Here is an 18,185-nt window from a genome sequence, read left to right as displayed (position 1 = left end):
AGTGCCCCCATGGCTGCCCAGTGCCCCAGGCCAGGTCTGTCCCTGTCCTTGGGCTCCTGGGAAAGCCACAGGTTCAGGCAGGGAGGCAATCCAGAGGCTGTCCCTGCAGGTCAGTGAGGCTGGGGTGCAGCGTGCCGAAGGGGTTTGGAGGGAGGGTGAACATCCCAAAGGCCTGTGTTGGCCCTTGCTAAGCTGCCATTGCATTTGAGCATTCACGGCCTCCGAAGGAGATGCTTACCTCTGACTGAACTTATCCCTGCTTAATCTGTTCTCTTTTTTCCACTCTGCTGCTTTTTTTGTGCTCAGAGGAAGGAGGAATGCACGAACGAGGAATCAGGTACTTACTGGAGACCCATCTGTGAGACAGAGGGAATTGCCCAGAGAAGCCACTGTGCTCTGCTGGAAAAACCACCAGAATCCCAAAGAGAAATGTGTCCCCTTGGGCTGTTAGACATGGCCCACGGTCCCCTTGAGCTTCTGCCACAAGGGGCCTGGGGAGAAGCCAGAATTCACCACTGGTTCAGACTCAGGCACTTGGTCCCATACCTAGTGGTGTTTTTTGTGTTTTTTAGCACCTGCTGACAATGGCTCTTTCCTTTGGAGGAAATATTGTTGTAAGCTGTATTATGGGAAGCTTATTCCATCAGCCAGGTACAGCACAAGTTTTATTTCAGCTCAGCATTCCACCTTTGGAGTGGAGTAGCTGTGATCCCTTGTGGCAGTCTCCTGTCTGAGCCAGACAGGAGCAGCAATGTTTCACACACCTTAGTGACAGCTTTCTTGGGCATTTTTGGCTGTACATGGTATCCTCGGCGCTCTTTGATGGCTCCATGATGTAACACCTCCTTTCCTGCCTGTCCTCTTACTAAACTCCACAGCATTAATTTTCAAATCTCTGGTTTTGCAATCCTTAATGCATTTCCCATGCTTTGTTAGCAATAAGCCAGTAATTTTTCTCTTTTCCTTTCCTTTCCTGAAGGATTCAGGACAGGCCATTCCACTTGTCGTAGAAAGCTGCATCCGCTACATCAATCTGTATGGTAAGTTGGCTCAGCACAGCCCCAGAGACCTGCCAAGGATAAAGTACTGGAGTGAGCAGTGAGAGCCAGCAGGGACTCCTGGGGCTGCCTGCACTCCGTTCTCCATGGCTCAGCTTAGAATTCCATGGCATTGGCTGACTGGGCAGTAATGGGGTTTTATTAGCCCGTGCCCAGGGTCGGTTGTTTGCTTGGCCATGAGCCCTCTCAGCACCTTGATCTGGGGGCCGTGGTTGGAGAACATGAGCAGAAGTGAGGTGCAGCAGGCTGTCTCTGCTTGGTCTAAGCCTGTCTGGTGGATTGACTCCTGGGTTCTGCTGTTTTGACCTGCAGGTATTGCCCAGCAGTTCCAGAAATCTCTCCTAAAGCATTGTTCTCTTCCAGGCCTCCAGCAACAGGGCATCTTCAGAGTCCCTGGCTCCCAGGTGGAAGTCAACGACATCAAGAACTCGTTTGAGAGAGGTGTGTAGCTGGGATATGCAGGTACAGCAGGATGCCCTGCCTGAGCAGGATCCTTGTGGGAGGTGGTTTGTGCTGGGTGCATTAGCCAGGGTGTAAAGCCTGTGTTAAAGCCCTTTGTGCTATGAGACATGAGCAGGTTTTATCCCTTCTGGGTTTCCCACTGTTGTGTCTCTGGCAGTAGTGAAGAGCTACCCAGGGAGGGAGAATGAGAAGTAGGGGTATGTTCAGAGGTCTTTTCCACAGTCATTAAAAACACAAGAGCCATAAAAGAGTTTGCTGGGGACCCTTGTTCATCCTTCCTGCAGCATTTGCCAAGGGAGGCGCAGCATTCCCTGTCCCTGCTGCCAGGGCTGGCTGTGGAGGTGCCAGTGAATCTGCTGAGAAAATCACAGTCAGGATGCCAGGCCAGTGAGAAAGGGAAAGCAGTCCTGCTGTTCTGAGTGGAGGGGAGCTGCGACAGGGACAGTCCTGCTGGGAATAGTGACCCTTAATCCTTGAGCAGCATTGGAAGGACCAGGATGAAGGTGGATGGGCCAATGGCTAAGGCAGTGTTAGGATTGTCCAAGGCTGGAGGATTTGCACATCCAATTTAAGATGAATTAGTATCCAAATCTCGGGGGCACTGAAAGCCTTTCACAGATTTGAGTCAGTACAAAGCTATCCAGAGTCGTCGGGTCCATTCCAGAGGTGTAATTGTATCCTCCAGCCAAGCCTGTCCTCTCAGCCTCTCACTCTGTGTCGTTCAGACCTCCTCAGCTTTCTGGGCTGGTACTGTAAATGGAAGGAATGCACTGAGCTGGAAACAGTGAAGGAGAAACAAACAATATCATCCTTGTCCTCAGGAAGGGTTTGAAATCCCCCAGTAAAACTGGTTTTCAGGAAAAATCAGCATTGCCATTGCACATGAGGAAGGTTTCTGAACGCTGGGAAATTTGGGTGTTCCACTAAATGAGGAAAGCCACTTGTGCTAGTCCAGCTTGATGGAGATGCTGGATATAAAACCTTTTCTGTGGGCAGGTGAAGACCCCCTCGCTGATGATCAGAACGAACGAGACATTAACTCAGTGGCTGGAGTCTTGAAGCTGTATTTCCGAGGACTGGAAAACCCCCTCTTTCCTAAGGAAAGGTTTCAAGATTTGATATCTACTATAAGTGAGTACATGTGACACTCTTCGTGGAGAGCTGGGTGGGACAAGAGAAGCACTGAATGGGGGCAGGTGCCCCCGAGTTTGCAGGCAGGGCCTTCTGCTGTGAGGAGGGTGGCAGGAGGACAATGGGAGTTGCTGGGAAGGGACATGAGCAGTTGTTTTATGTAGTAGCTTTAGGACATTTACTGTTGCTGTTCAGTTTTGATGTGCAAAGCAGCACAGCACACATGTGAGACAGACAGAGGAAGGTGGTTCTGCACCAGTTCATGCCCTGGACAGGGATTTGTAGTTTGGCTTGTGCTTTCTCTGGCTGCCCTCCACAGGGGCTGCAGAGCTGGAAGCCTGAGGGCACAGCCTGGGAGAAGGGGATGGGTCCCCTCTGGTGCCAGAACATGCTTGGTGACATGGCTGCCTGTGTGCTTGCAGATAGGCTTGTGTTTGACACCATCCCTAATTAATGCAAATTTGCACAATTTATTAAGCTTTTTGGGAATTTTTTTGCAAACATAATCTGTTAATTTTCTGGGTGTTATTCTCTTATCTCTCTCTTTTTATTTTTCCCATTTTAACAAAAATTTTCCTTTTCCTCATCTTTCTCTTCCTGCTGCTCTTGCAACCTTTTGATTAAGGATAGATTTGAAATAAATTAAAGTGCCTTGTTCCTGTTAAAAATCCGACCTAAAGTGCAGCTGTGTGTGCCACACAAACACACATAAACACAGGCTGCACATTTGGTGTCCCAGCCTAAGCAGGATGAAGAACTTTTCCTTTTGCTCTTGCGGGGCTGGGGGTTTATGTGGCAGCTCCTCAAAGTCACAAGGGCAATAGACAGGTCAAAAGGCACTTTGCAGAGTCCACAGGGGCTGTCCTTGTGTGTGCAGTGGTGATTCCTGTTAATTCCATATGCCCAGTTGAAACATTTTGCTCTGGGAGAAAGGAAAGTGTTTTGAGAGTTTGTTCCTCTGGGTGTCAGAACAGATATCTGTTGACATGGGGTTTTATCCAGTTTGTATTTAGTTGGGGCTTTTTTTAAGAAATACCCTCTTTTGTAAAACCAGACTGAAGAAGTAGAGAACCCAGCAGGCAATAATGGGATAAATCAAATGGAAAAATTCCCCACATGAAATACTACAAAGCTTTCCATCTTGGTATCGAGGCCAGATTTTGCTCAGAATTTTGATTAAATGGCAGCCTAGCTGCATGTTGTCAGGGAACTTTATTGTGATTAGCAAATGACATAGTTTGAGCCAGAACAAGCACTTCTGTGTGATCCTCCTGCTCCAAAAAAGCTCCGGTGCTTGTCCTCTGCTTCCTGTGAAACAGCAGCCGCAGGATTAGCTCTCTACAGAGCACAGGGGTAGCCTAGGGCAGGACAGCCCTGAGTCACCCCCTTCCCTTGGGGGGAGCAGGTGTCTGATGGCAGCTCCGGGCTCTGCACCCCTGTGGAGTGGAGAGCAGTGAATCTGAAAGCACTGACTCAGCACTGGTTCAGCTAACCTATTTCCTGGGAGTTTCTAATTCCTCTTCGGAGCAGTAGCAGACAGGAGCGGGAGGGCTCAGCAGAAGGATCCAAAGCATAACCCAGCAGGGTAACCTGAATAAAAACCTCATTTAAAAATCTGCCCTAGAAAATCAAGCAGTGCTCTGTTTTCCGTGTCACATTGACTCAGGCTTTTGAGGAACAGAGGAGTTGTTGAGGAATGAAATTAATAATGCATAAACATTTATTTTAAAATCAAACCCACGGAAATGTCTTTATTTGCTGTTCATACTGTGTCTGAACATATGAATTCCCTGCTGGAGGAGCAGTGTCCCCCATTCTTGTCCTGGACCTTAGTACCAGACTGATGCATGACCTCTGGAGACAGGCTTTTTGTTTCCTCACTTACTGGGCCAGTAGATCTGGAACAAGTCCCTCTGGTGCTGAGCTGTCTGGTCCTGAAAAGGTTTTTAAGGATGTGCTTTCTATCCATGTGTTCCAGAAATTGAGAACCCTGCAGAGAGAGTGCACCAGATCCAGCAGATCATTGTCACTCTGCCTCGGGCTGTCATTGTGGTCATGAGATACCTCTTTGCTTTCCTTAACCAGTGAGTCTGTTTTCCTGCCTCACCAAGTTCCTCCCTCCCTGCCGTGCCTTTTGCCAGGGCTTCCCCGTCTTTGGTGCACGAGTCCCTTCTGGTGCTGCCATGGGTTGTTGTACTTGGGTTCTTCCTAGCCCTGCTGGCTGTGGCTGTGTGCCCGAGGAGGGGACAGCTCGGTGCCGGTGCTGCCTGGGGAGGGGACAGCTCGGTGCCGGGGCAGTGGGGACAGCTCGGTGCCAGGGCAGTGGGGACAGCTCGGTGCCAGGGCAGTGGGGACAGTAGGGACAGCTCGGTGCCCAGGCAGTGGGGACAGCTCGGTGCCCAGGCAGTGGGGACAGCTCGGTGCCAGGGCAGTGGGGACAGTAGGGACAGCTTGGTGCCAGGGCAGTGGGGACAGCTCGGTGCCGGGGCAGTGGGGACAGCTTGGTGCCGGGGCAGTGGGGACAGTAGGGACAGCTCGGTGCCAGGGCAGTGGGGACAGCTTGGTGCCAGGGCAGTGGGGACAGCTCGGTGCCGGGGCAGTGGGGACAGCTCGGTGCCAGGGCAATGGGGACAGTAGGGACAGCTCAGTGCCAGGGCAGTGGGGACAGCTCGGTGCCAGGGCAGTGGGGACAGCTCGGTGCCGGGGCAGTGGGGACAGTAGGGACAGCTCAGTGCCAGGGCAGTGGGTGCCAGCTCAGTGCCGGTCTGTGCCGGGGTGGAGGCTCTGCTGGGAGGTGTCCCAGCGAGCAGGACCGTGGCGCAGCAGCTCCTCACTGTGTGCTTGCAGCTTGTCACAGTACAGCGATGAGAACATGATGGATCCCTACAACCTGGCCATCTGCTTCGGGCCCACGCTGATGCACATTCCTGACGGGCAGGATCCGGTGTCCTGCCAGGCCCATGTCAATGAGGTCATCAAAACCATCATCATTCACCACGAGGGCATCTTCCCCAGCCACCGAGAGCTGGAGGGGCCTGTCTACGAGAAGTGCATGACCGGAGGGGAGGAGTACTGGTGAGCTCTCTTCAGGGTTCCTGGGTACAAACACCTTGATCAGAACAAGAGGCTCTTGCATGCTGGACCATTTGATTTAGTCTTAGCAGTCAAAACAGGCAGTTTCACCGGGTATTTCATTTTCTTGTGCCGACTCAGTATTTTAAACCTCAGTAAAAAACATCAGAAGAAACTTTTTCCAGGGCAAATACTGATACTGATGAAGATTTTTTTGAGCTGCAGATCCACAGAAGTGTGTTCAGCAAAACAGAATTTTAGGTAAATTCTATCCAAATTCCTCCTAAGCTATAAATTTTGAGTAAAGACCCATAGTTCCATCACAATTTGCTGGTTGGATGAAATCCCTCGGTCTGTGGTTAACCCAGACTTTCCAGTTCCCTTTGTTGCTGGAATTCTAACCCAACATTCAGGTCTGGGTTTAGCAAACCAGGATCAGTAACATACTTGAACTAATTTTCTACAAGTTTCATACATTTCTGAGACCTCACCATGCCTTATACTAGTCACCTGCCACCATCCTTCCTGGTGCAGCAGAGGAGCTAAAGTTGAAGCTCACTGTGAATTAGGGAATGGGACATTTAACTTGGTGTCACTTTGTGTTAGTTTTGCCAAACTCTGCTAAAGACACAAGAGCCAACAGAACGGTACATTCTGGGCCTGGTGATTGTGGTGTGAGTGTCTGCTGTTCTCAGCAAGTTCAGGGATCTGCTGTGATTTTAAATCAGAGAATTACAAATCACAGAATTAGTTAGGTTGGCAAAGACCTCCAAGACTGAGTCCAGCCTTTGACGAAACACCACCTTGTTGCCCAGACACATCCAGTTGTTTCTTGTACCCCTCCAGAGGTGGGCACTCCACCACCTCCCTGGGCAGTGTGAGGGGTGCTGAGTGTGCTGGGAGCAGTGTCATTAGCTGTGTGACAGCCTGCTGTGTTCCTCTGCAGTGACAGCCCACACAGTGAGCCGGGCACCATCGATGAAGTGGACCATGACAACGGGACAGAGCCGCACACCAGTGATGATGGTGAGCAGGACTGAGCAGGGGCTGGGTGCGTGCCAGCAGAGCTGGGCATGCAGGAGAGCAGCAAGCACTGCGGGCTGAGGCTGCACGGGCTGGCTGCTGGCAGGGCTGGGCTGCAGCAGGAGGCAGCGCTGTGCTCCCCGTGTGCCAGCAGCACCAGCCGCGAGCGGGCGGTTTGGGGAACGCTGCTGGCACTGTGCTGGGTGGGGAGCTGTGGCAGGGCTTGCTGTGCTGGAAGGGCCCTGGGAGCTGAGCACCTTCTGCTTCTGACAGCTGCTGCCGCCCTGGCCATGTCCTGCCTCGGCAGAACACGTCTGCCCCGCGAGGCTGCGGGGAGGAGGGAGGGCTCACCTGGCAAGCGGGGCCACGGGAGCAGGAACGGCACAGGGAAGGGCACACGAGGCCAGGCAGCTCGGGGCACAGGGAAGGGCACAGGGAAGGGCACACGAGGCCAGGCAGCTCGGGGCACAGGGAAGGGCACAAGGAAGGGCATGCTGGGCCAGGTGGCTCGGGGCACAGGGAAGGGCACGCGGGGCTGGGCAGCTCCAGACCTTCTCTCAGCTCCAGGCAGGAGCCGACAGCCTGGCAAAGGGAGGCAAGAGAGCTGCTGTGCAGCCAATTTCACACTTGGGTGGCCACGTTAATGGCTCCGATTGGGGTTTCCAAGTGATTAACTGTGGTGCCAAGTGTGGAGCAGATGAGCAGCTGTATTTTGTGGATTTACATATTCCCTCTCTGCCTTGCCCTGCATACACTCCCTGCTGGTAGCCCAGCGTTGTGTCATGGCTGTGGGAGCCCTCCTGGCTCTGTCTCCTCCAGAACTCTCTAGTTATCCTCCTGTGGTGTTCCCAGACACTCTGCCCTCATGTGGGGGTTGCTTTAAGTGGGGAAGATGAATCTGCTGAAGTGGCCTGGCCTGTCGCAGGTGGGGCTGGAATGCTCTAACAGTGGCAAAGGTGGCTGGGGAGTGGCAGCAGTTCTGTCACCCAAGCAACACACGGTGAGGGTCACTCTGGTTAATGAGGAGAGAGACACTGTTGCTGCTTTGCAGTTGTTGCAATGGTTTCTTTAGGATTCAGCGTTGCCCAGCTGGAAACAGATCTGGATATGAGCCAGGCTCTTTCACAGGCTCCTCAGTGCTGTTGGGTGCCCCAGCAGCTCCTGCTGTGACTCCCTTGCCCAGAGGCTTAGAGGATCCTGGTGTGCTCACGACCTTCCAAAGTGAAGTTCTGCCTCAACCCTCCTGTATTTCAGTCCCTGAGCTCTTAGTTTGAGTCATGGGTGTTTGGTAGAGCTCACATTAGGAAAAGTGGAGAAACAGGGAGGCAGAGTGCTGCAGATGGTGGGGTGCAGAGCAGCTGCCTGGCTGGAGCTGGTATCATTATTTCCATGGGGATCCCCAAAGGGGCATTAGTTGCTCATCAATAATTCAGGCCAAACTGTCTCCAGGATAAGGAAGGGAGGAGAAGGTAAGAGGGGTTTGATCACAGCATCTGACATGGCTTGACAAAATCGCGGGCTGGAGGATAATGGGTTTCTGTAACCAAGGGTGGAAAATGGGAATGTGGGTGAGGGTGCCATATGCACAGAGGGAGATTCCTGCTGCTCCCCATCTGCTTTGTAGCGGTTTGTAATTGCCAGTAGTTTGTGAGTCTGAGAGGGGTCCCAGAAAGCCTGGAACAGCAATAGGAATTGATCAGTCTGAAAACAAGAAGGCTTGTGCTCAGTGTGAGCTGCTGTGGGGGCGCTGGGCGGCAGCAGCACTGCTGCCCTGGTCTGGGGCTCTCTGGGGTTCAACCTCCCTTTAGGGCTGACCTGGGCTGCTCTCGCTGTGCCTCTCTCCTGTGCAGAGGTGGAGCAGATTGAAGCCATAGCCAAGTTTGACTACATTGGGCGATCTCCACGGGAGCTCTCCTTCAAGAAAGGGGCCTCACTCCTGCTGTACCATCGGGCATCGGAAGACTGGTGGGAGGGGAGACACAACGGGGTGGACGGGCTCATTCCCCACCAGTACATCGTGGTGCAAGACATGTGAGTAAAGTGAGGCTTGTTAAAATCGTGTGCTTGCACAAGGTCCACTTCAGTCACCTTAAATTATCACTCAGTTTTGCAGTTTGTTTAATGACTTTGGTGAGAAATCTGTGCCTGTGCACTTCTCCCTCTCTGTGTATTGGCTCCATTTGTTTCTCATTTGGGCTGATAAAGACCAGTACTAAACATTGTACCTCAGTGTACCTGGGCCCCATCTCTCATTGACTCCCCAGCATGGTGTGACCCAGGCTTACCTCCGGCCTTGTCCCTGTGAGCATTGACCTGGATTGTTCAGTGCTCAGCTGGCCCGTGGGCAGATCCCAGGGCCCTTTGCGGGTGCTGCTTCTCTTACAAGTACTGTATCTGGAGTCATCACAGTGGCAGCCACATCACAGGGGATGGGAAGGCAGATGTGCACTGTTTCCAAGTTCCCAGTGAAGTGGTGGCCCTGGTGCAGCTCCCTGTTAACAAAGTGTGGAGCTGCTGACGTGGTGATGTTCAGCTTGGCGTGGCATCTGGGCCCTGGCTCGCCGGGGCACAGCCCTGTCACTGCTGTGGTGTCCTTTCCTAGGGATGATGCCTTCTCTGACAGCCTGAGCCAGAAGGCAGACAGCGAGGCGAGCAGCGGGCCGCTGCTGGATGATAAAGCCTCCTCCAAGAACGACATCCAGTCACCCACAGATCACATCATGGACTATGGCTTTGGGGGAGTGATGGGCAGGTAACTCACATTCCTGTCACCATGGACGTGGTCACTGTCACAGGTGTGGGACAGTCAGCGTGTGGGGCAGGGCAGGATGGGAGGGAAAGCTCTAGTAAGCTGTGCAAGGTAATAGGGGCTTGGAGGGGATTTTATGTGCACTGCTAATGGGGGTTTAACATTTACAGAGGGTACAAGGGCCCTGAGCAACCTGGGATAGTGGCAGGTGTCCCTGCCTGTGGCAGGTGTCCCTGCCCATGGCAGGGGGTCAAAACAAGATGTCCTTTGAGGTCCCTTCCAACCCAAACTACTCTTATGATTTGGTGCTGTCTCTTTCTTGGTACTGGCTAAAATATGTGTTTTCCCTCTTGCCCGAGTCTTCTGAAGCTGGAAGGCTCGAATTTGGTCTGAGCTGAGCTCAGGGCTGAGCGGTTGCCTTGCAGCACGTGGCCAGCTGTGGTGGGGCTGACAGACGCTGACCTGTGCCGTGCTGGACTCTTTGCAGGGTGAGACTGAGGTCTGATGGTGCAGCCATCCCCCGGCGCCGCAGCGGGGGGGACACCCACAGCCCGCCCCGAGGGATGGGCCCTGGCATAGACACCCCTCCCCGAGCAGCAGCCTGCCCCAGCAGCCCCCACAAGATCCCCCTCAACAGGGGCAGGATCGAGAGCCCCGAGAAGCGCAGGATGGCCACGTTCGGCAGCGCGGGCAGCATCAATTTCCCAGACAGGAAGGCCCTGGCTGACAGCCACCCTCTGAGATCCACCTGTGGGTCCACCCGGCACAGCAGCCTTGGAGATCAGAAATCCCTGGAAGCAGAAGCTCTTGCTGAGGTAAGAGGGCTGGGAGGGGACCAGGAGGCTGCAGGGGAGCTCCCTGGGGCATGCCTGGAGCCCCTTCACCTCAGACATGGTTACAGTGGTGCTGCACACCCAGCTCTGTTGGGTTGTTCTTGGAAAAGATGCTCACCCAGATGATAATTTTCACCTTGAATCTTGCGGGGCTGCTGGGCTTGGGAGTCCCGAGGCTTCTCTGGGAGAGTATTTTCACTCATCATCTTAGGAGCTTAATAGAATGAATTTGAGCTAACTTGATAGTTATTTCCCTTCAGCTGATCCTTTGAATGTTACCTGAGGCTCACTGAGCATTTTGTAGGTGTTATAAAATTAAGGACTTGGCTACAACAGGACAGCATTAACTAGAGTGACTTTTCAAGCAATTGACTCTGGTGCCTTAAATTGCTTCTCCAATGGTCTTGCTGATTGACCTTAATTAAGTTAATGTGGATTTAAGCAAAGGCGAACTAGGGCCTCTCCATTCGTACAGGAGACCCCAGCACTGTAGCCATAGGCAGTAGCTAGTTCCCTGTGCATGGGCACTTCTGGTTGAACTGGATTCACCTTCTGGGGGATCCCTGTGGACAGACTGTGGAGCCTGGAGGTGGGTGGGCACTGAGGGGCTGGAGTCAATGTCTCCTTGGCTGCCTCAGGCCTTGTTGCTGCCTCTCATATATCCATGGCGAGCTGCTGTTGTGCCACTCACTCCATAAACATCCCTGTGTCTGTCCCTGCTGCGTGCCATTGTCCTGTGGGCATGGGGCAGCAGACTCCCCATACATCCAGTGGAGGCTGGAGGGCCTCTCTTGTGAGGAAAAGCCAGCCTCAGTGCTGTGGAGGAGCTGTGCGGGCAGGCTGGTGTTCACCCATCACTCCTGGTGCTCAGGATTCATGCTCTTTGGAGCTGGTGACCAGGCTCCTGCTGAGCTGGGGAGCACAGGGCACCTTAGTGCAGCCAGTTTGGGCTTCACGCCTTCTCCCAAAGCTCCTGTTTTCCCTGGGAGCTCTTAGATCAGAGACCCCCTCTGCAGACACTCATGCCAGGGTAACGGGGTGGAGTGCAGGAGAGCAGGCGGTGCCGTGGCACAGCGCTGATGTGGCTCTGGCATTCCAGGACATCGAGAAGACCATGAGCACGGCGCTGAACGAGCTGCGGGAGCTGGAGAGGCAGAACACGGCCAAGCAGGCGCCCGACGTGGTGCTGGACACGCTGGAGCCCATGAAGAACCCCCCGCTGGGCGCCGCCAACTCGGAGCCGGCCAGCCCGCTGCACACCATCCTGATCCGGGACCCCGAGGCGGCCATGCGGCGCAGCAGCAGCTCCACCACCGAGATGATGACCACCTTCAAGCCGGCGCTGTCGGCCCGGCTGGCCGGGGCGCAGCTGCGGCCGCCGCCCATGCGGCCGGTGCGGCCCGTGGTGCAGCACCGCTCCAGCAGCAGCAGCAGCTCGGGCGTGGGCAGCCCCGCCGTCACCCCCACCGAGAAGCTCTTCCCCAGCAGCTCGGCAGATAAATCGGGCACCATGTAGGCCGGGGCACGGGGACTGCGGCGCCCGGACGCTGGGAGCGGGGCGGAGAGGAGCCTCACTGGTGGGCAGGGGTCAGAGCCCTGCCGGGGAGCCTCTGTGGAAGGAAACGCGTGTGGGGCCTGGGCCTGGTGCTGTACATACGTGTGTGTGTATGTACATAGGTGTGCACATACCCCATCCATGCAGAAACACTTCCCGAGCTTGCAGTCCTACAGCAGGAGGAGACGGCAGGTCTGCGTGTTGGCACTGGAGATCACACTCAGTGTAGAAGTATATATTAAAAACAAAGTGTACAGAATTCAGTGACTTTGAAACAGTAGATTTACCTCAGAAACTGGCTCTGAAATGTCCTCCCTTGAGACAGTGGGTTGGTCTGGGTTTCCAAGGCTGGCTGTGTGCACCTGGAAGCCTACACTGCAGCAGCTGTGCGTCAAGCAATACAAGGCCATCCTGGAATTTATTTTCTGTACCTCTTGGCATTGGAAAAAAAAAAAGGGATGGGAATGCAGTGGGGTCTGTTCACTGCTGGGCTGTGGAGAAGAGCTGGAATTCCATACATGACCATGTGTGACTGGCCAGCTGGAGTCTTTCCAGTCCTGAATCCTGGGATATCTTCATGTGCCCGTGATGCCCTGGCAGCAGGGACAAAGCAGGGTGTGTGCCATGGATGGGAATGGAATGAAGTGAGTGTCACGAGTGGGACAGAGTGAGGTGTGTGCCATCACCCTCGTGCAGGAGGAGGACACTGTGCTGCACTGGGACTGTGGAACACTGCTTCTCTGCAAGTTCTCAGAGTGAGCAAGGACTAGTGACCAAACCTGTGGTAAAGCATGGAGTAACTTACAGAGTTTGGAGATTCTTCATCTCCCTTTCCCCACGTGCTTTTCCTTTTTCTTTTTTTTTTTTTTTTTAATCAAAACCCAACCCAGTGGTCTCTTGAGAGTCAGGCCTGAGCAGCGAGGAGGGGTCTCAGGTCAGAGTGGTTGTCCTGCATGAGAAGCATGAGCCGTGTTTGACCACATCAGATGCAAAACTGATCTGATGGGTGATACTTTGCACTTTCTGTACTGTACCATACAATACAACAGTCTGAGTTTATGCAAAAGAATCTACATTTTGTTTTACCCAGAGAAAAAATATGCAGAAGGCTGGGGATTGCATGGTCCTGTGTGATAATCCAGACTCCTCTGTAAGCACTGAATCTGAGATGCTCCGTGCTTCTCCTGCAGCTTTTCCTTGTACAGATTTCCATGCAATACCCCATGGTTTGATTTGGCACTTCCCCATGGTCATGTGCTCATGTCTCCTAACATTCATCTTCCTCCCTGCTCTCTCTGATCCTGTTGCTCTGTGCCTGGGCAGAGACGCCTGCAAGCCCTCCTGACTCACCCAGCGGCCATTTACCCTGCCTGGGGCTTTGCTTTGTCCCCCCTTCATCTTCCTCATCTCTCCAGCACTGCTGCGGACCCCAGCTCTGCAGGAGAAGCAGCCTGACTTCCAGAAGGAAGTGCAGTGGAGGCACTGACCAGGCTGGCAGAACCCGTCAGTCCTGCAGTGGCTCGTGTCTCCTCGGCTGGGGAGCTCCCACGTGTGCAAGACTGCCTGTACATCCACACCTGTGCCTCTGTACCTGTGCTTTCACAGCTGCACCCATCTCTGCCCCTCCACAGCTGCACCCCTGTGCACAGCTGACATGGCAGGCCCTGGGACCGGCTGGTGCCTGTCCCCTGCCCGTCACACGTGTCCCCTCCCGCCCCGCTCTGCCAGCCCTGTAAATATCGCTGTACTTGCTTAACTGCTCGACGGTAACTGTTAACCTGTAAACTGTACAAAAATAGGCTAAAATTAGATAAAGCCGATGCCACTCAACAAATCTTTGCACTTAGTAGGTAGCTCAATGTAAAAATAAACCCAGTAATAATACTAGTAATCCCGAAGGGAAGCGAAGCCGCCGGCACCCCTGGCAGAGCCCGTGGGGAGCAGCTCTGCCCGTGTCCCTCCCTGTCACGCTGGCAGGGCAGACGGTGTGTGTGCGTGTCTGTGAACGTCCTTGGCGTTTGGTTCACCTTGGTGTTTATTTCTCCATCATGCCCCTCGCCTGGCACAGCCCCTGGCCACTGCCCGCCTGGTGCAGCAGCTGCAGATGTTCAGCCAGGCTGGGCTGGTCAGGGACCTGTGCTGGGGAGGGAAGGACTCATTTGGCACGAGTGCTGTGTATCCATTGCCAGTAATTATTACTTTTGTTTCCATTTAGTTCCTGGAGAACATTCACTTTGCCAGTTTTCTGTTTTTTGTATGCTTTCTGAGATGACTTGAGAGCAAACCCATCTTCATTAGGGGTTTTATTTCCTCCCTTACTTTTGACCATACGGTACAAATTCCAGTGTCTTTCTATTAAATTATTGCCTTTCATTTTTCTTTGTTTTGTTTTGTTGTGGGTTTTTAATACAATTGTTTTCTTAAGTGCCTTTTTGAGCACCAAAACAAACGGTTGGAGTTCAGGCCTGGGGGCTGTGCACACATGGGTTCGTCTGGGCAGTTGTGTTGTGCTGGGGGTGATTGCTTTTAAAGTCCTTCCATTTTTCTGTTTAATGAAAAGGGAACCAAGACTTTTTGCTGGAGAATAAACTCCCCCTTTGTAATATGGTATTCCAAGCGTAGTTTTAACTACTGTAAATTTAAGGGAAGAAATGTATTTTTCTGTAAGCGAACTTGGCACAAAATTGAACCACATACGTTGTAGGAGCATCGTAACTGCAACTCGCTCATGGTTTGTGAGTGACTGACTCTGATCCTCGGTACCTCCCTGAGGGCACAGACTGTGTGTGGGCTTCAGAGTTCACAGAGCTTCGCTGTGGCAGCCCCGGCCGAGCTGTGCCCCGGGCCGCGGAGGGCGGCTGCTCAGGGCAGCTGTGTCTGCTGTGCAGAGCGAGCTCTGGGCCCGGCTCCCGCGGCCCTGCCCCGTCCGGCCCAGCCCTCCCGGCCCTGGCCGTGGCCCTGCCGTGAGGGGAGCACGGTGTCACCATGGCCCTGCCCCACCCATCCCAGCCGTGGCCCTGCCGTGAGGGGAGCACGGTGTCACCATGGCCCTGCCACCCATCCCAGCCGTGGCCCTGCCATGAGGGGAGCATGGTGTCACCATGGCCCTGCCCCACCCATCCCAGCCATGGCCCTGCCGTGAGGGGAGCACGGTGTCACTGCCGCCCTGCCATCCATCCCAGCCGTGGCCCTGCCATGAGGGGAGCATGGTGTCACTGCCGCCCTGCCACCCATCCCAGCCGTGGCCCTGCCGTGAGGGGAGCACGGTGTCACCATGGCCCTGCCACCCATCCCAGCCGTGGCCCTGCCGTGAGGGGAGCATGGTGTCACTGCCACCCTGCCACCCATCCCAGCCGTGGCCCTGCCGTGAGGGGAGCATGGTGTTACCATGGCCCTGCCACCCATCCCAGCTGTGGCCCGGCCGTGAGGGGAGCACGGTGGCACTGCCGCCCTGCCACCCATCCCAGCCATGGCCCTGCCGTGAGGGGAGCATGGTGGCACCATGGCCCTGCCACCCATCCCAGCTGTGGCCCTGCCGTGAGGGGAGCATGGTGTCACCATGGCCCTGCCACCCATCCCAGCCGTGGCCCTGCCGTGAGGGGAGCATGGTGGCACCATGGCCCTGCCACCCATCCCAGCCGTGGCCCTGCCACGAGGGGAGCATGGTGGCACCATGGCCCTGCCGTGAGGGGAGCATGGTGGCACCATGGCCGTGCCCCATCCATCCCAGCCATGTCCCCGCCATGAGGGGAGCGCCGTGGCACCCCACCCTGCCCTGGACAGACCCTCACACCTGAGCGCGGGCCCGGGGTGGCCGTGACTGCACTTTGTTCCTTAGGCTGAAGTCCCTGGTAGGTGGTTTTTGTGTCCCAGGTGTGTTATTTAACTAGCAGTGTTGTGGTTCTCGCGGGGCGGCGGTAGATGTCCCGAGTCTGATTTGCTTTGCGTGGCTGGGCTGCGAGGTCTGCAGGGGACGGGGTTGGTTGTGCCGGGGGGCCGTGCGAAACGCCGGCTGCTGCCCGCTGTACCGGCCATCCTCCCCCTCCTCTTCCTCCTCTGGTGTTGTCTCTGTAACGTATGGTGAGATGCCGTCAGCTAGAGTGTCTGAGTGGGTCCTCGTGTGTGCTGGTGATGCCATGTAGATGAAGCCACTGGTTGGGTGTGGACTCATCCTGTTGAATAAACTGCTTAACTTTTCTCAAAAACGTTGTCTGTGGTTTCAGAAGATTTGCTGCCTCTTGCCTGTGCTTCCTCCCCACACCCTCCTACCCCCCACAGCATCCTGCCCTGCCCTGACACAGTCTCCTGCCCCTGCAGCTGGGCTCTGGGTGCTGTTCATGGGTGCTGAGGGGATAAAAAAACTCACATTCTAAACAAATAGCTCCAGAGCCCTTCACACCCAGGCTGTGAGGAACTGCGCTGGACTCTTCAGGCTGGGTTGTCTCTTCCCATTGTTTTGGTTTTTTTTTTTGCTGCTGGGTCGTGGCTTCACTTCCCTTCCATCTTGGCGGCGTGGAGAGGCAGAGACCTCCCCGATTCCATCCATCATCCATCATCCATCCTCGCGGCTGCAGACACTGCTGGTGATGCTCGAGCCGGGGTCTGCGTGGGCCACGGGCAGGGCTGGGCAAGCTGCAGGTGGGGCTGGACCTGCCTCACCCCGTCCTTAATTACCCCTCCTTAAATATGGTTAATGGGCTCAGCCTCAGGGGAGGTGAGTGCAGGATGGGCTCTGGGCTGTCATGCCCGTCCTGGTCACCACCCTCTCCTCAGCACCGAGAGCAGCTGGCAGCAGCAGGGTCCGGTTCTGACACGGCCCGGTACCCACCGCGGGAGCATCCTGGGCACCGCCGGGGGAGAGCCCGGGGGTGGCTCCGGCAGGTCCCTGGGCAGCGGATGCGTGTGGAGGAGCGGGGTTTGGCCAGGCCCAGGAGGGTGCCAGCTGTGTGCGACACTTGTGAGGCCTCTGCGGGCTGTGTGACAGGCGTGCAAGGTGTGCGCCAGGTGTGTGGCAGGTGTGTGACAGGCGTGCAAGGTGTGCGCCAGGTGTGTGGCAGGTGTGTGACAGGCGTGCAAGGTGTGCGCCAGGTGTGTGGCAGGTGTGTGACAGGCGTGCAAGGTGTGCGCCAGGTGTGCGACAGGTGTGCGACAGGCGTGCAAGGTGTGCGCCAGGTGTGCGACAGGCGTGCAAGGTGTGCGCCAGGTGGGCGCCAGGTGTGCTCGGTGCCCCGCTCGTCCCGCGGTGTGCCCGCGGTGTCCGCCCGCCGCCAGCAGAGGGCAGCAGCGCCCCGCGCCCGGCCGGGCCGAGCGCCCCGCGCGAGGAGGGGGAACCGGGCCTTTTCCTTTTCCTTTTCCTTTTCCTTTTCCTTTTCCTTTTCCTTTTCCTTTTCCTTTTCCTTTTCCTTTTCCTTTTCCTTTTCCTTTTCCTTTTCCTTTTCCTTTTCCTTCGGGCAAAAGTGCCGCACGGGCTGCCACTGACTGGTTGAACTGAAATTAATACCTGACTCTCCAGAGGATCCAGTTCCCCAGGTGAGGTGTGATAATCATTAACTCCAAGTGTGAACAATAAATTGGATGTATTTATTAATTTCTGTGGGCCGCGTGCAGCATTTGCATTTGATTACCTTTCCACGCTGCTGCGCTCTGCCGCGTGTGCTGTTTCCTGCTGAAGTCAGGAATTCCTTTTGGCTGGGGAGTGTGAGCACGGGCAGCCTGTGGCTCAGCGGCGTGCCTGGCACCGCGGGATGCTGCTGGCACGGGGCACAAGGCAGAGCCCGGCTGGTGGCACGGACCCCAGACTGAGCAGGGACCGGCTCCTCCCGTCCCGCTCCAGGGGATGAGGGCAGGGAATGCTCCAGTTAAAAACTGCTTGAATGCAGACGCAGAGAGCGAGGGCTGGGTGGCAGCTGCTGCCCCAGCTAGCCCTGCTCTCCGCTGGTGAGGAGAAACAGCAGGGCCCTTGCTGTTAGCTCTGGGAGTGCTGCCCAGGGGCTGGAGCAGGGCGGGAGGGTGACAGTGCCTTGGTCTGCCTCAGCAGCACCTCTCTGAACACCGGAACCCTCCGAGGTGATGAAAGGAGCTCAGCCTCCTCCAGTCATCTCTGCGGTAGCTGACTGCCAAGGGAGTGACTGGCCTTTAACTTGGATTGCTCCGGCAGCTCAGTATGGATGGATCCAAGAGCCACTCGCTCTGGGTGCTCCCAGGGGCGCCTAAGGGCACGCTGGCACCTGTCACACTCATAGCTAATGAATGAAAAAATGGCATAGAAATGAAATGTAAAGGAAATGATGCAGAACTTAGTG

At 55.2% G+C, this 18,185-nt stretch overlaps 1 protein-coding gene across 3 annotated transcripts in view; it reads left to right on the top strand.

Annotated features, from left to right (window-relative positions):
* The window catches only part of SRGAP3 (SLIT-ROBO Rho GTPase activating protein 3), a 70,748-nt gene extending 54,660 nt beyond the window's left edge, over nucleotides 1-16,088 (top strand). Inside the window, exons 13-22 of one of the 3 annotated variants that reach the window (XM_059856878.1) lie at nucleotides 980-1,040; nucleotides 1,422-1,499; nucleotides 2,517-2,651; nucleotides 4,630-4,735; nucleotides 5,499-5,726; nucleotides 6,670-6,749; nucleotides 8,597-8,777; nucleotides 9,349-9,498; nucleotides 9,983-10,310; nucleotides 11,428-16,088. In XM_059856878.1, the coding sequence (XP_059712861.1) occupies nucleotides 980-1,040; nucleotides 1,422-1,499; nucleotides 2,517-2,651; nucleotides 4,630-4,735; nucleotides 5,499-5,726; nucleotides 6,670-6,749; nucleotides 8,597-8,777; nucleotides 9,349-9,498; nucleotides 9,983-10,310; nucleotides 11,428-11,844 (1,764 nt within the window). In that variant the 3' untranslated portion in view covers nucleotides 11,845-16,088. Of the gene's footprint in view, nucleotides 1-979; nucleotides 1,043-1,421; nucleotides 1,500-2,516; nucleotides 2,652-4,629; nucleotides 4,736-5,498; nucleotides 5,727-6,669; nucleotides 6,750-8,596; nucleotides 8,778-9,348; nucleotides 9,499-9,982; nucleotides 10,311-11,427 lie in introns of those variants that run through there. The other 2 variants (XR_009487914.1, XR_009487915.1) reach the window with 2 other exon arrangements.
* The last annotated feature ends 2,097 nt before the right edge of the window (nucleotides 16,089-18,185 follow it).

Source organism: Haemorhous mexicanus, chromosome 11 (genome assembly GCF_027477595.1).
Source record: "Haemorhous mexicanus isolate bHaeMex1 chromosome 11, bHaeMex1.pri, whole genome shotgun sequence".
In the NCBI taxonomy this organism is placed as follows: domain Eukaryota; kingdom Metazoa; phylum Chordata; class Aves; order Passeriformes; family Fringillidae; genus Haemorhous; species Haemorhous mexicanus.
The sequence above is the reverse complement of the archived record's forward strand: the minus strand, read 5'-3'. Positions and strand labels throughout refer to the sequence as shown.